Here is a 14,594-nt window from a genome sequence, read left to right as displayed (position 1 = left end):
GTGGTGCATGCTTGTGGTTCCTGCTACTCGGGAGGCAGAGGCAGGAGCATTGCTTGAGTCTGGGAGGTTGAGGTTGCAGTGAGCTGGGATGGCACATGGCGCTCCAGCCTGGGTAACAGAGTGAGCCTGTCTCAAAAAAAGAACGGGTGGCCCAACAGGTGAAAACAATGGACGAGGCCCCGGGAGAAGTCCCTGCCCTTCTCTGCACCACTGCCTCCCGGTTCCTGGACTGCCAGCAGGTAGAGGGGCCAGGATGCCGTCCGGGGGGCCTGCTGAGGGGGTCCAACCTTCCTATACCTGCCCTTTAGCAGAGGCAGGCTGGGGCGGTCCTCATGTGAGGGGCTCTTGTTCCAGGGCAGGGGCAGAGCCGCTCCTCTCCATTCTGCCAGGCAAGACTCCTTAGTGCTCTTCCGTTAGGCAGAACTGACCAAGACTCAGAACATTCAATGTCAGGAGCCAGCTGGGGACAGGATCTGCCTGCACAGTTGAGGGTGGGGGGGGGAGCGACACTCCAGAGGGACACGTTCAGGCCTCCTGGGGGGGTGCGGGCTTCTGGGCACGTCTACCAGGCATGCACACTGGCCACCCCACCCTGCTCTCGCTCACCGACAAGGTCTCTGGCAGCCCTTACGGGAATGTTTCCATTTCATCCTGTGTCCTCCTGTCTTAAACTCCTTTGGGCTAGAGACCCCAATGGGTCATCGAGGTGGGGCCAGCTGGACTGTGTACAGGCTTCACGTTTAAAATCTAGCATGGAAATGAAACTGAGGTGCTCCTAGACCACAGTGGGGTATAAGAAGGAAGCTGCTCCCCTTCCCCTCCCTGGCTCTGGCCTGGAAGCGTGTAATGAGTCCCTCTCCCCACCTCCAGCTTCTCCCTCTAAGCAGGAATGGGCCCTGCTGGCACCACACAGAGACCCCTACGTAGGTGAGAGAGCAGGCCCTTTTCCTGGGAGCAGGAACTTGGCCTTGGACACGCCCACACCACCCATGTCACTCCTCAGTTCTAACTCATGAAGCAACCAGGGTTCCTGGGCTCTGTGACCTGGAATCATTCTGCTGCACCTGCACTGAGGGTTCAAGCACTCCTCACTGTAGGCCACGCCTGGTCCTCTTCCGGTCACCAGCCCACAGGCAGCAGCTGGGCTGAGGGGATGACAGACCTGGGTCCTCAGCCTCCCTGGGCTTGGTTTCTCCATCTGCATCTGAGAGTGATGGGCAGGCGGGCATCCCGGGCGGGGACAGGAGAAGAGAGAGATGCAGATGCAGTCTGCTTCCTGGATGCCAGACCAAGTGGTCTAGTTTTCAAGGCTTGTGTTTTTGGGGGACTCTTGATCAGATGGGACCACTCCCCACAGGCCATTCCTTGTGGCTGCAGTGGCACTAAGCTCTCAGACTGCCTGGCTGCCCCTGTGACCTCAGGAGCCCACTCCCATCGGGCCCTGCCTTCTCTCCTTCCTATGCCTCTGGTGCTGGTCCTTTGTCTGCCCCCTCTTCTGAGGTGTGTTCTCCCACCACCCTGCACATCACTGCCCTTTTAAATTCTTTTTGAAATGGGGTCTTGCTCTGTCGCCCAGGCTGGAGTGTAGCGGTGTGATCACAGCTCACTGTAACCTCCATCTCCTGGGCTCAAGCAGTTCTCCCACCTCAGCCTCCCAAGGAACTGGGACTACAAGTGTGCACCACCAAGCCTGGCTAATTTATTTTTTAGAGATGGGGCCTTGCTATGTTGCCCAAGCTGGTCTTAAACTCCTGGGTTCAAGCGATCCTCCTGCCTTGGCCTCCCAAAGTGCTGAGATTATAGCGTGAGCCTCTGTGCCCTGCCCCCCGCTTCTTCTCTTCATCCTGGGGACATGCTGACAGCTCTCCCGACAAGGGACGTACATCCCCAGAGGCGGGGATACTGACCCAGAGCTGTGATGCCCACACAGCCCTGTGCTGCCCCCTTTGCCCGGCCCCCCGCCCTCCTGAGGCCCACACAGCCCTGTGCTGCCCCCTTTCCCTGGCCCCACCTTGATGCTGTCTCAGCAACTCGTGAGGATCCAGAACCTAGCCAGAAAGCTGCCAGGCTCTGCTGGACCTGGAGGTGCAATCCTGCAGCCTTGGAAGGGTCTTGGTCTGACCAAGCTGCAGAGCCAGGCACGTCTCCTGGATTCTGAGCTCAGACAACTGATGGCCCCGGACGCCTTGAGGGAAGCTGGGCCCGGCCCACAAGACTCCCACCCCACCTGTGGCCCACCGGAGGAAGGAGCCGGCCTCTGCGTGTGCAGTAACAGCTTTAATCTGTGGTGGCCCCTGCCCTCCTGCATCCAGGCAGGAAGAGCCGTTTCTTGAGGAATTAAAGCAGGAGCGTTTCCCACACTGTCTCCTGGGAGTCCATGCTTATAGCGACAGCACTGCTGAGTGGTGCCGTGTCACCAGGGCTGGGCCTGGGCACAGAGAGGCAGGGTGCCAGTCTTTATATATTATACATATATATATATATATATTTCATGTGTATACACAGATAGTTTTCTCTCTTGAAAGTATTAAAAAATTGATCAACCTTCAATCTATAAAAAATACCTACTCTACATGATAGAAAAATTTCTCCTCCAAGTTTACACTGATTTACACCCAAGGCTTTCCCCAAATGTACAATAGGAGGCGACCTCTTACATCCTAGCATGGAAGGCGGTGGATGCGGGGCCACACAGGTGCACGCACGCACGCACGCACGCACACATGCGCGCACTCACACGCAGCAGGTGGCCAGTCTTGGTGATGGGGTCTGGGCCCACCCGGGGAATGCTGGGGGTCGGGGGCGGGCCTGCAGCCCTGCGGGGTGACACCGCTGCGCCTGGGGTGCAGACCCGAGAAGCGCAGCCCCTCCTGCTCTGCTGTGAGTCTTCCCTGCCCTCTCCCTCCTACAACACGCACCCTCGGGGAAGAACCACGATTTCTAAGTGAGACACAAACAAGAAAACAGGGTTCCTGATGTTTGGACTCTGGCCTGGGAAGTGCGTGGGGAGGGTGTGGCCTTTAGGAGGCCAGGTCAGGCCGCACCTGTGGAGAAGCAGCACCTGGGAGCCAGAGGAGCCTGCAGCATCCACCCCACCCAGGGAGAGAGCGCCACACAGCTGTAATCTCAGGTCCTGATGTCGGAGTGGAGGGCCCCAGTGGCTCCTGCCCGACCCCCATAGGTGGTCAGAGCCCCCAGGGGTTACTGCAGCGAGGAATGGGCCATGGGAACAGCCACATGGCCTGGAGGCCCCAGAGCTGGACTGAGGTGACCACATCTGACTGGGCAATGGCCCAAGCAGTGTAGGTAGAGCTGGGGAAATGCACCAGCCTTGCCCACCCGTCCTTCCCGCACCACCATGTCTGAGGTGAGGGTCCGGGAGCCCGTCAGCCATCAGCAGCGCCTCAGCATGGGTGAAACGGCACCAGGGTACTTGTGTGGGTGGCTTAGGCAGCAGCACCCCTGGAAGGACCCGTTTTCTTCCTTTCTTCCCAATAGGGCTGCATGTGGAAAGGGACCACCACAAGGAGGCCATAGCGGGGCTCACCCCACACCTCTGCACAGAGAGGCTCTCCAACCCATCCTGCTGAACTGAAGTATAGGCGTTCACAGCCAGGGTGACTTAGGGCTGGAAAGCTCTGGGCCCCCCGAAAGGTCAGCGCTGATGGATGGCCCCGCCACAACCCTCACCCTCTATGGACCCCGGGCCCTGGGACTTCCCTTTCTGCCTCTCCTCTCCACCACCCTCTGCCCCTTTGGCAGCCCCTGTCTTTGGCGGCCCCAGCCCAGCTGCATGAGGACTCCCTGCATGCTCTGGGCACCGTCGGCTGTGGGACCTGCTGGTCTTGGCTCCTCACGGTGTGACGGGACCACTCCAGGGTGCTGGAGTCCCGAATCCAGCCCAGGCTGGGCCTTCCTGCCTCTACTTGACCTCCAGGATGGACGGGTTGGTCTCCATGATGGCCACGATGATCCTGTCGATGTAGTCCTGCAGGCGGAAGTTGATCTCCTCCTGCTTCTGAATTGCCTCCATGAGCTGCAGGGAGAGCAGGCAGTCAGAGCTGAGGCGCACGGGCCACAGGCCACAGTGCATAAACCACAGCGCACAGACAGTGCGGGCTGTAAACGCCAGGCCACACTGTGCAGGCATGGGATGTGTTACCTCATCTCGGGAGACAGAGCTGATCTCTGCAGCCAGGGACTCAGAGAAGGCTGTGGAGAAGAGGCTCTTGGCGCCCTGGATGCTGAGGGTAATGATCTGCCCGTTCAGCTCCTCGTTCTGCTCCTTAAGGTTGCGGTTGTCCTGGGAGGGCACAGCAACATCACTACTGGGCTGTGGCCCCTGCAGATGGCTGAGCAGGGACAAGGACTGCCCAGGGAAAAAGGCCTCCAGCTCAGATGCTGACCCTCCATGTCCCCACCTTCCCAACCAGCCTTGTGGAACATTCTGCAGGAATGTGAGGGAGGGAGGCCCAGGCCTGCCCACCTGCTTCAGCCTGCGGACCTCCTGCTCCAGCTCGCTCTCCCGGGCGCGGCTGTGGTACTCCTGCAGGCCCATGCTGCTGCTGCGGCCCCGCCGCTGCTCAGCTTCCAGCTTCAGGAGCTGCAGGTGCTCCAGCTGCTTTCGGAGGTCCTCGATCAGCTGCAGGGCAACCGCTGGGTGAGCCGGGGGGCCTGGGCTCCCAGGGGACACCATCAGCCATCACTTGGCTGTAGAACCTCAGGGTTGATCTGGCCGTCTCTCGGGAAGACGACACACACCAGCAGCTATGTCCAAAACTCACAGCCAAAAGCTAGCATCTTAGGAAACAAAGGCTTCCCCTGGGGCAGGCTGGGGGCAGGACTGGCATGGGGCAGGGTGGGTGCCAGCTCACCTCCTGTGTGGCCTCCTTGTCCCTCTGGAACTGGTGCCTCTCGTGACTCAGCCTGTCCCCCATCCTCCTCTTGTTCTCCTGCTCTTCGCTGAGCCGCAACGTCAGCGACTCTATCTCATCCAACAGCTTCTGCTTCTCCTGCAGGGGTGGACACCTGCCCTGGATGTGCGTTGCCCTCCCACCTGTGCATGCAGCTTGCCCCGGTCGTCTGTCCCTCCAGTCTCTGAGTCTCCCAAACAGCAGCATGGTAGCCCCCGTGTTGGAGCGCGACAGGGCTGGGTCTGAGCCTTCTTGCCTCTCAGTGGAGGTCAAGGCCACCTGCCTCTGGGCGCCTCACACACACAGGCCACGAGGGCCATTTCTCATGAGGGGCAGGAAGGACCTTTGTGTGGACAGGACCTGACTCAGTGGCTGTGGGCAGCTCCAGCCGGGCTCCTCTGGTTCACGGGAGCCAGGGCCCAAGTGCTCTGAGAATATCCTTCCTGGGAGCTTCCCAGAGCACAGCTGGTGAGGTGGGGGGAGGGAGGTCTCACAGTGATGAGCTGGGGTGTGGGAACCCCACATGCAGCCTCTGCCTCCACGTCTGCAGGGGTCGGGGCGTGAGTGGCTGGCTGATGCCTTCCCCTTGGAGGACACTTCCCAGATTCAGAGCCCTGGGTCCATCTAGGAGTGAGCCTCTGGGCCCTGCTCCTGTGGGTGGAACAGTGCCTTCAGGTCCGGTGCCTTCCAGTGGCCTGGGCCCTGAGCTGGCCCTGTTCCCTCACACACAGCACAGCATCCTGCTCAGCACAGAGCTCAGGGCTACCTCGGCTGCCCCACAGGCAGGGCACGGGCTGGGCCCACTAGCCACAGCTCCAGGATGTAGGCAGCTCACCTCCTCCAGGCGCTCAATGTTGGCCTTCAGACAGGGCGTGCAGGACCGGAGCTCACTGTTCTCCTCGTCCAGTTGCTGTAGCCTGGGACACGAGAGCAAATATGAAACTCACTCTGGGAAGCATGTGCCTCTGCAGGACCAGGGCGCCCCGTGTCTCAGGGAAACCCTGCTGGGGCTGCCCTGTGACACACAGACGCCCCCAAATGACCAGGGCCAGTCCTTAGGTGCCCACCCAAGTGCTCCGGGCAGAGCTTTTCTGTAATCTTTGAAGGATTTTATTTTTTATTATTTTATTGTATTTATTTATTTATTTTGAGACGGAGTCTCGCTCTGTCGCCCAGGCTGGAGTTCAGTGGCGCAATCTCGGCTCACTGCAAGCTCCGCCTCCCGGGTTCACGCCATTCTCCTGCCTCAGCCTCCCATGTAGCTGGGACTACAGGCGCCCGCCACCACACCCGGCTATTTTTTTTTTTGTATTTTTATTAGAGATGGGGTTTCACCGTGTTAGCCAGGATGGTCTTGATCTCCTGACCTCATGATCCGCCCGTCTCGGCCTCCCAAAGTGCTGGGATTACAGGCGTGAGCCACCGTGCCCGGCCTTATTTTTTATTTTATTTATTTTATTTTTTTTGAGGAGGAGTCTCACTCTGTCACCAGGCTGGAGTGCAGTGGCGCAATCTTGGCTCACTGCAACCTCCACCTCCTGGGGTTCAAGCAATTCTCCTGCCTCAGCCTCCTGAGTAGCTGGGATTACAGGCGCCCACCATCACGCCTGACTAATTTTTGTATTTTCAGTAGAGACGGGATTTTGCCATGTTGGCCAGGCTGGTCTTGAACTCCTGACTTCAGGTGATCCACCCACCTCAGCCTCCCAAAGTGCTGCGGTTACAGGTGTGAGCCACCGCACCCGGCCCTCTTCTCTGTTTATTAATAGTCATTTATTTGTGTCACGATGGACTCATGAACTTTATGTTTTGGATTGTAATCCAATGCTATCACTATGAGTTTGTTACTTGAACTGTTCCAGCTTTGGCGTCTGGCAACTCCTTCAGCTGGCCCGTGTCCCTCTGACATACCCTGTGTCTGTGCTCATGGCAGGGGGGGGTTTAGTGTAAGCACTTCCTCATTTTCAGATACTACACACTGCTGCAGGCTCAGCCTGCCTTTTCCCGTCGCAGCCTCAGAACTGGCCATTTCTCCAAGGAACCCTGGATCTTCTCCATAATCCAGTTGTCCTCACTATCCTGTTACCCTGCCATCCCTTCTAATTCAACCTAACCTGCACCCACACCCAGAATTTGGTGTAAGATGGAAACCCAGGGGCAGCACAGGGCTGGGCGGGAAGGGCTTCAAGTGTCCTCTACCCAGGAGGGTATAAGATGGAAAAGCACAGGGCTGGGCGGGAAGGGCTTCAGGTGTCCTCTACCCAGGAGGGTATAAGATGGAAAAGCACAGGGCTGGGCGGGAAGGGCTTCAAGTGTCCTCTACCCAGGAGGGTATAAGATGGAAAAGCACAGGGCTGGGCGGGAAGGGCTTCAGGTGTCCTCTACCCAGGAGGGGACTTGCTCTTGCTTTGCAGAACTGATGATTGAGACCAGGGGCAAAGCAGATGCAACCCCTTCCCAAGAGCACCTGCTGGCCTCTGCACCACCAGGGAGGCCACGGGGTGCCCAGGACAGGCGCGCTCCCAGGGACTTGTCTGGGGCTGGTCAGACCCTTGGCCACAGGCGTTCGTCAGGAGGACAAGGGCACTCACTGGTGTCACTCCGGTGTGTGTTGGTGCTCTGCAGTCCAGACTCCTCCTCTAGGGTGGGGATGGGTGTGACCCAGCTGTATGTGGGGGGGGACCCTCCTGTGTGAGCCTTGCCTTCACCCAACTTCCACAGTTCCTGGTGCTACCCACTTCTGAGCCTTCATGTACCAAGATGCAAACCCCGGTACGTGTCGCCTGCGTGGCTGCCCCGAGATGCAAACCCCGGTACGTGTCGCCTGCGTGGCTGCCCCGAGATGCAAACCCCGGTACGTGTCGCCTGCGTGGCTGCCCCGAGATGCAAACCCCGGTACGTGTCGCCTGCGTGGCTGCCCCGAGATGCAAACCCCGGTACGTGTCGCCTGCGTGGCTGCCCCGAGATGCAAACCCCGGTACGTGTCGCCTGCGTGGCTGCCCCGAGATGCAAACCCCGGTGTAGCTGCTGGCGCAGGGTGTTGTGTGTGTTAGGAGTGTGTGCAGCTGTGCTTTCTGGGCTACACCTTTGCCATCTGCCTTTCCTGTTGTTTTGCTGACCAGAGCATAGTAAGTTCCATTCTCCACCTCTAACCCTGGAGTCCAGATGGCTCTACCTACAGTTGTTTTCTCCTTTCAGAGTAACACTTGCATGTTTTGTTCATAATTATTGAAAGCAAATTATGTTTTAATTCTATTGAATTTCAAAACTACAGACATGCAAAGAGAAGAAAATACAGAGCTGCACAGCTTCACGCACAGCAGCGCTGCCCTCCCGAAGCCTGGCCCCTCTTTCTTTCCTCCTTGCCCCAGTCTCTCACTGTCCATCAGACACACTCAGCTCTGCCCAGCGCTGGGGTCAGTCTTTCTGCCTTCTTTCCTTTCAGTATCAGGCTCGGGGGAGTCTACTCACATTTTTTGGAAGGACGAGCTATGCTACGTGGCAAAAGCGAAGGCTTCCCTGGGCTTCCTTGGCTCACATGCTGCTAGAAAGCACCACACACCAGGGCCACATTCACCCAGTTCACTCTGCCTGATGATGGGTCATGTACCCCAACGCCAGGGGTTCAGCGGGTGCCATAACCCGCAAATCAGGCCCTGGCCTCTGTGGACATGCCACTGTGGCCCCATCAGCCTTCACTCCAGCTCTCTGTAGCCTGCCAGGGGCTCCCATACTTTCTGGAGGCCCCTGGGGGCCCCACTCCCAGAGGTACCTGGCCTTTCCTAGAACCTCTTCCAGGCCCTGTGTCCTGAGATTCAGATCTCTGCCTGTGACCTTCGTACAGCCCCATTCTGCTGATGACACATATTCTTCTTTCCCGGTCCCTAAACAAGGATGTCCAAAGTTCCGGTCTCTCCACTCCTCCATCTTCTCTATGCCCTTTCAGCTTTAACTTTCATCTCTACTGAGGCCCCGCGCCTGAAATCCAGCTGTTTTCTAGGCACTGCAACTGCAAAGACGGCCAGCCCTGCTGCTCCCAGGAGGTTCCGATGCAGGTGCTGGGGGTCCTGCCTCCTGGCCCTCTGCTCCTGAGGGACCCCGGACTGAGACTGTCATTGCACTGACCAGGGTCTTCCTATACACCAGACGGGCAGAGGCCAAGCTGGGGAAGTCCCCAAGATGCCAGAGGCTTCCGTGCTGGGTTGACTGCAGGGGCCTCTGAGGGCCTGAGCAGCCCTGAGAACCACAAGGTTGCTGGTGGCCACTCCAAGAAGCTGCAGGAGACTGACAAGGTCCAGAACACGGTGGCACTGTCCCCAAGGGCTTAGGGCGGGTAGGCGGCTTGCTCACAAGAGGCAGTGACACTGGGCCCTGCTTGCTCCCTGAGGGCCTCGTGAGACCCCTATCTTGTGCCCCTCCACACCAGAGCACACAGAGGAGGCAGGATGTCCACACAGCTGTGCCTCAACCTCAGCCCCAGTGGACAGGTCCCACGGGAGGTGCTCCCTGGTGCTCACAGACGAGAAACGTACTTTAATTTGGAGCCCACTCAACTGTACTGTGCCAAGGCCAGGGGAGAACACTGTCCTGGCTGCCCTGACCTTGCTCCCCAGAAGACGGCGCCCCACTGCGATGGCAGGCACGGAGGCCTCCCTGTGCAGGGCATCCCGCACAGCTCTCTGCGTGCAGGCTCCTTCCTGCCACCCACTTTTGAAAACGCCTAGGAGCTCTTCTTAGATAAGGCAAGTATCTTAGCTTTAAGAGCTGGAAGGAACACAAGCAAAAGAACCTGAAATCCCTTTATGAATATTTAAAGCAACTGTATTTCAAAATCTAAAAGTAGTACATGCTCAGTTTAAAGAAGCCACATGAGGTGGTTCAGGCCCATAATCCCAGCACTTTAAGAGGCTGAGGTGGCTCTGCTGAGAGTATGGGGAAGGAAAAAAAACGACAACCAAAAACCCCAACAACAGCAACAAAACGAGGCCAAGGTGGGAGAACTGCTTAAAGCTAAGAGTTCAAGACCAGCCTGGGCAACATAGCAAGACCTCATCTCTACCAAAAAGGAAAAGTTAGCCGGGTAAGATAGAGCACACTTACAGCCCCAGTGACTCGGGGGCTGAGGCAGGAGGATTGCTTGAGCCCAGGAGTTCAAGTCTGCAGTGAGCCATGACAGAGCCACTGCACTCCAGCCAGGGCACAGAGCAAGACCCCATCTCAAAACAGACAGACAAACAAAAAACTGTATAAAACAACTTCCTCCACTCTCACTACCCAGACACACAAGGATAGACAACTCTAGATTCCTCTGATTATAGGTATTTTAAATTACCTGATGCTTTTTACCTTTACAGAACCGTTCCTTGCAAATGTATTTGTAAACACACACCAGGAATCCACAGCATGAGTTCCCAGATGGAGAAGTACGCGAGGCACTGTGCTGCTTTAATATTAGTTTGTGCCTCGGCTGGCACGGTGGCTCACGCCTGTAATTACAGCACTTTGGGAGGGCGAGGTGAGAGGATTGCTTGAGCCCAGCAGTTCAAGACCAGCCTGGGCAACACAGCAAGAACCCCCATCGCTATTAAAAATAATGATGTTTTGGCTGGGCACAGTGGCTCACACCTGTAATCCCAGCACTTTGGGAGGCCGAGGCAGGTGGATCACAAGAGTTCAAGACCATCCTGGCCAACATGGTGAAACACCATCTCTGCTAAAAATATAAAAAATAGCCGGGTGCAGTGGTGCGAGCCTGTAGTCCCAGCTACTAGGGAGGCTGAGGCAGGAGAATGGCTTGAACCAAGGAGATGGAGGTTGTGGTGAGCTGAGATCGCTCCCTGCACTCCAGCCTGGAAGACAGGGCGACACTTGGTCTCAAAAAAAAAAAAAGGCCAGGTGCCGTGTTTCACGCCTATAATCCCAGCACTTTGGGAGGCCAAGGCGGCTGGATCATGAGGTCAGGAGATCGAGACCATCCTGGCTAATACTGTGAAACCTGTCTCTACTAAAAATACAAAAATTTAGGCAGGTGTGATGGCAGGCGCCTGTAGTCCCAGCTACTTGGGAGCCTGAGACAGAAGAATGACGTGAACCTGGGAGGCGGAGCTTGCAGTGAGTCGAGATTGCACCACTGCACTCCAGCCTGGGTGACAGAGCAAGACTCCATCAAAAAAAATAATAATTAAAAAATAAGTAAAAAAATAAAAAATAATTTTTCCCTTTATTTTTTTTATATATATATATTTTAATTAAATTGTTTTTGGAGATGGAGTCTCACTCTGTCATCCAGGTTAGAGTTCAGTGGCACAATCTCAGCTCACTGCAACCTCTGCCTCTGGGTTTAAGTGATTCTCATGCCTCGGCCTCCCAAGTAGCTGAGATTACAGGCGCGTGCCACCATGCCTGACTTTTTTTTGTTGTTTAGTAGAGACAGGGTTTTACCTTGTTGGCCAGGCTGGTCTTGTACTCCTGACCTCAAGTGATCCACCCACCTCGGCCTCCCAAAGTGCTGGGATTACAGGCGTGAGCCACTGTGCCCTGCCTCCTTTATGATCTATTTTAATATAGTATCGTTAATCTTCTTCCTTATTGTTTTCCCACTTTTTCTGACTCATCCAAGGCTATGTCTCCAGATGAATGTAAAAGTAATTTTGTCAAGTTCCCTTAAAAAAAGATTGGTATTTTATGCAAAAAAATTAGCTGGGTGTGGTGGTGGGGACCTGTGGTCCCAGCTACTTGAGAGGCTGAGGCAGAAGAATGATGTGAACCCGGGAGGCAGAGCTTGCAGTGGGCTGTAATCGCGCCACTGCACTCTCTGTCTCAAAAAAAAAAACCCCAAAAAACAAAAAAAAAAACAAAAAAAAATTAGTGTTTTAAACAGACTGGATATATTGTAGACATAGATTTAGAGAAACCAACACCCACACAGGGTCAGTCTTTGAACTGATTTCTTGTGGCTTTTTGGGGAGTTTTAAGGTCTTCACCACATAGCTTTTCCCCTTTTTCTAAAATTCAGGTTATTCCTAGCCACTGCAGCGTTCTGGGGTGGACAGGCTGTCAGGGAACCTCTCCTACCTGGCCTACAGCATTCTGGGATGGGCGGGCTGTGGGGAACCGCCTACCTGGCCTGCAGGTTCTCGATCTCGATGCTCTTCTCCCTCTCCATCTTGCACAGGAGCTCCTTCTGCCGACGGGTCTCTTCCAGGACCATCTCGCAGGCTCTCAGCTCCTGCTCCTTCAGCTGCTCCTCCAGGGCGTTTGCTCTTGAAAGGCAAAAGGAGGAGCTGAGCTGTCTCCAGGCAGGGTGTGCAGTGGCTCCACCCATGCCCAGAAGCTGCCTCAGGACCTCCAGAGAACCTGCCGCCACCAGGGAGGAGGGCCGAGAGGGCATCCCCGAGCTCTGATCAAGGCAGTTCTGAAGCAGCGCACACACCCCCAGATAGCCTCGCCTTCCACACTAAAGGCAGCTAGGGGTGGCCAGAGCAGTGTCCACTGCACCCCGGCCCAGCTGATACCCACAGGCACTGCCCGCTTGTGCTGTGTGGACTGCAGCACCCCGAGGGCCCGAGCCTGCCAGGTGACCGCCCCTGGTGCACTCTGTTCATGCAGCTGCTCCACCTGCGGCCACTACACACAGTGAGTGAGCTCAGGGCCCAGAGGCACGGAGCCTCGGAGCCTCGGAGCCTCGGGAAGGAACGTGAAGGTACCAGGGTCCAAGGGCCACAGCATTTCCAGGAAGTGAGTCTGATGAAGCACATGGCCCGTGGCAGCTGAACACCGGGGAACTGAGTGTGCGGGCGGTGTCTGCCTTCAGCTGCAGTATAGTCGGTTCATGGCACATCTCCCAAAGGTGCTCACGAGGCTTCCTGAGTTGCCAGGTCCACATGGGAGCCAGGACGAGTCTACCTCTGGCTGCTGGGCACATCTGGGCCCCAGAGGCTGTGAGGGGCCACAAGTGGAGGGGGGCCCACTCTGCTCCCAGTCCCCTCCAGGCTGGGGAAGTGGGTATAGAGACCAGTCCCATCCAGGTCACCTCAGAGCAGAGGCAGGGCAGGTGTCAGCTAGACCACAGGGAAAAGACGACATTCCCACGGGGCGGGGAGACCCTGGCCTTCCCTAGATCTTCACAACCACCTGCAGGAGACAGGACTGGACTGTCCCAAAGAGAAGGGCACAGGCCCTGCCCACTGACACAGCACAGCCCAGGCCCTGAAGCCCTGCCTTGCACAGAGCCTCTTATCCTTGTGGTGCCTCACACGCAGGAGTGGACGGATGGCCAAAGATCACCAGACACAACAGGCAAGCTTTCAACAGGAACTGGCCAAAGCAAACACCAAGCGAGGACCCCAGGGAGACACATGATGCAGGAGACAGTGAGGAAAGGTCCCTGAGCCAGTGCCCTCCGCGAGCCAAGAGCCACAGCTGCAGGGTCAGGGCGGGCCGCTGCAGAACAGACAGACAACAAGGAACAGCTCCCGGGAACTGAAAGTGTGGGAAGGACGATCTAAACCTCCGATCAAGATGTTGGGCTCACGCCTGTAATCCCAGCACTCTGGGAGGCCGAGGTGGGCGGATCACCTGAGATTGGGAGTTCGAGACCATCGTGACCAATGTGGTGAAATCCCGAATCTACTAAAAATACAAAAATTAGCCAGGCGCAGTGGCACATGCCTATAATCCCAGCTACTTGGGAGGCTGAAGCAGAATTGCTTGAACCCGGGAGGCAGAGGTTGCAGTGAGCAGAGATTGCACCATTGCACTCCAGCCTGGGCGATACAGCAAGGCTCTGTCTCAAAACACAAAACAACAAACTGAAGGCTGAAAACCAGGTGCATGACACGGCAAATAATACAAGATCCTCATCCAAGTATGTAGGGTGGGAAACAGAAGTTACGGAGAATAGCAAGGCCCTGCGGCAACAGCGGGTCCTCAGTCACAGCACGGGGTCAGAGGTCTTCAAATTCTCAGGGAATTCAATTTCTGACCTAGAATTTTATGCCCAGCTACGCTATGGACTGGAGCAGGGGTGGGAGGACTAAGCACTTCCACACAAGCAGTTCTCAGAGCATCTGGCTCCTGTGCTCCCTCTTCCAGGCAACTATCAGTGACGTCCTCAGAAAACGAGTTGGCAAAAAGAAGAAAACGTGGGACCCAGAAAATAAGGACTCAAACCCAGGGGAAGCACTCGGAATTCCCAGGATGGCAGCTGTACGGCACGGCTAGAGAGCAAATGGCTCAGGACGGGCAGATGATACTGAAAACGGGTAACGTGTTGTTTAGGACAGTGGAGGTGAGCACCACAGGGAACAGCCACAGGAACTGAATGTGGCCGGGGCTGCGCTGCAGATGGTCAGTGGGCGGAGCAAGGCAGCAGGGTGGACTTCACACCACACACACGGAAAACTGATGAACATACTCCAGACTCAAATGAAACCTTGACAGTCAGCTCAACAAAGGCATCTAGGCTGGACACAGTGGCTCACGCCTCTGATTTCAGCACTTTGGGGGGCCAAGGTAGGAGGATCGCTTGAGGCCAGGCATTTGAGACCAGCATGGGCAACATGGTGCGACCTCATCTCTACAAAAAATTTAAAAAGTAGGCCGCGCACGGTGGCTCATGCCTGTAATCCCAGCACTTTGGGAGGCTGAGGATGGCAGATCACAAGGTCAGGAGTTCGAGAC

General features: G+C 56.3%; 1 protein-coding gene across 11 annotated transcripts in view; it reads right to left on the bottom strand.

The window, feature by feature from the left end:
- Window positions 1–2,258: 2,258 nt before the first annotated feature.
- Window positions 2,259–14,594, bottom strand: part of RAB11FIP3 (RAB11 family interacting protein 3) — a 103,128-nt gene continuing 90,792 nt past the window's right edge. For 7 of the 11 annotated variants that reach the window (XM_005590762.5, XM_045382507.3, XM_074028425.1 and 4 more), the window contains 6 exons: window positions 12,035–12,175; window positions 5,749–5,830; window positions 4,875–5,012; window positions 4,487–4,642; window positions 4,163–4,303; window positions 2,259–4,036 (listed from right to left, as the gene is read on the bottom strand). In XM_005590762.5, coding sequence (XP_005590819.3) covers window positions 3,923–4,036; window positions 4,163–4,303; window positions 4,487–4,642; window positions 4,875–5,012; window positions 5,749–5,830; window positions 12,035–12,175 — 772 coding nt within the window. In that variant the 3' untranslated portion in view covers window positions 2,259–3,922. Of the gene's footprint in view, window positions 4,037–4,162; window positions 4,370–4,486; window positions 4,643–4,874; window positions 5,013–5,748; window positions 5,831–12,034; window positions 12,176–14,594 lie in introns of all 11 variants that reach the window. The other 4 variants (XM_074028423.1, XM_074028426.1, XM_074028427.1 and 1 more) reach the window with 1 other exon arrangement.

Source organism: Macaca fascicularis, chromosome 20, assembly GCF_037993035.2.
Source record: "Macaca fascicularis isolate 582-1 chromosome 20, T2T-MFA8v1.1".
NCBI classification, from domain to species: Eukaryota; Metazoa; Chordata; class Mammalia; order Primates; family Cercopithecidae; genus Macaca; species Macaca fascicularis.
Note: the sequence above shows the minus strand (reverse complement) of the source record. Positions and strands in the feature narration are given on the sequence as shown.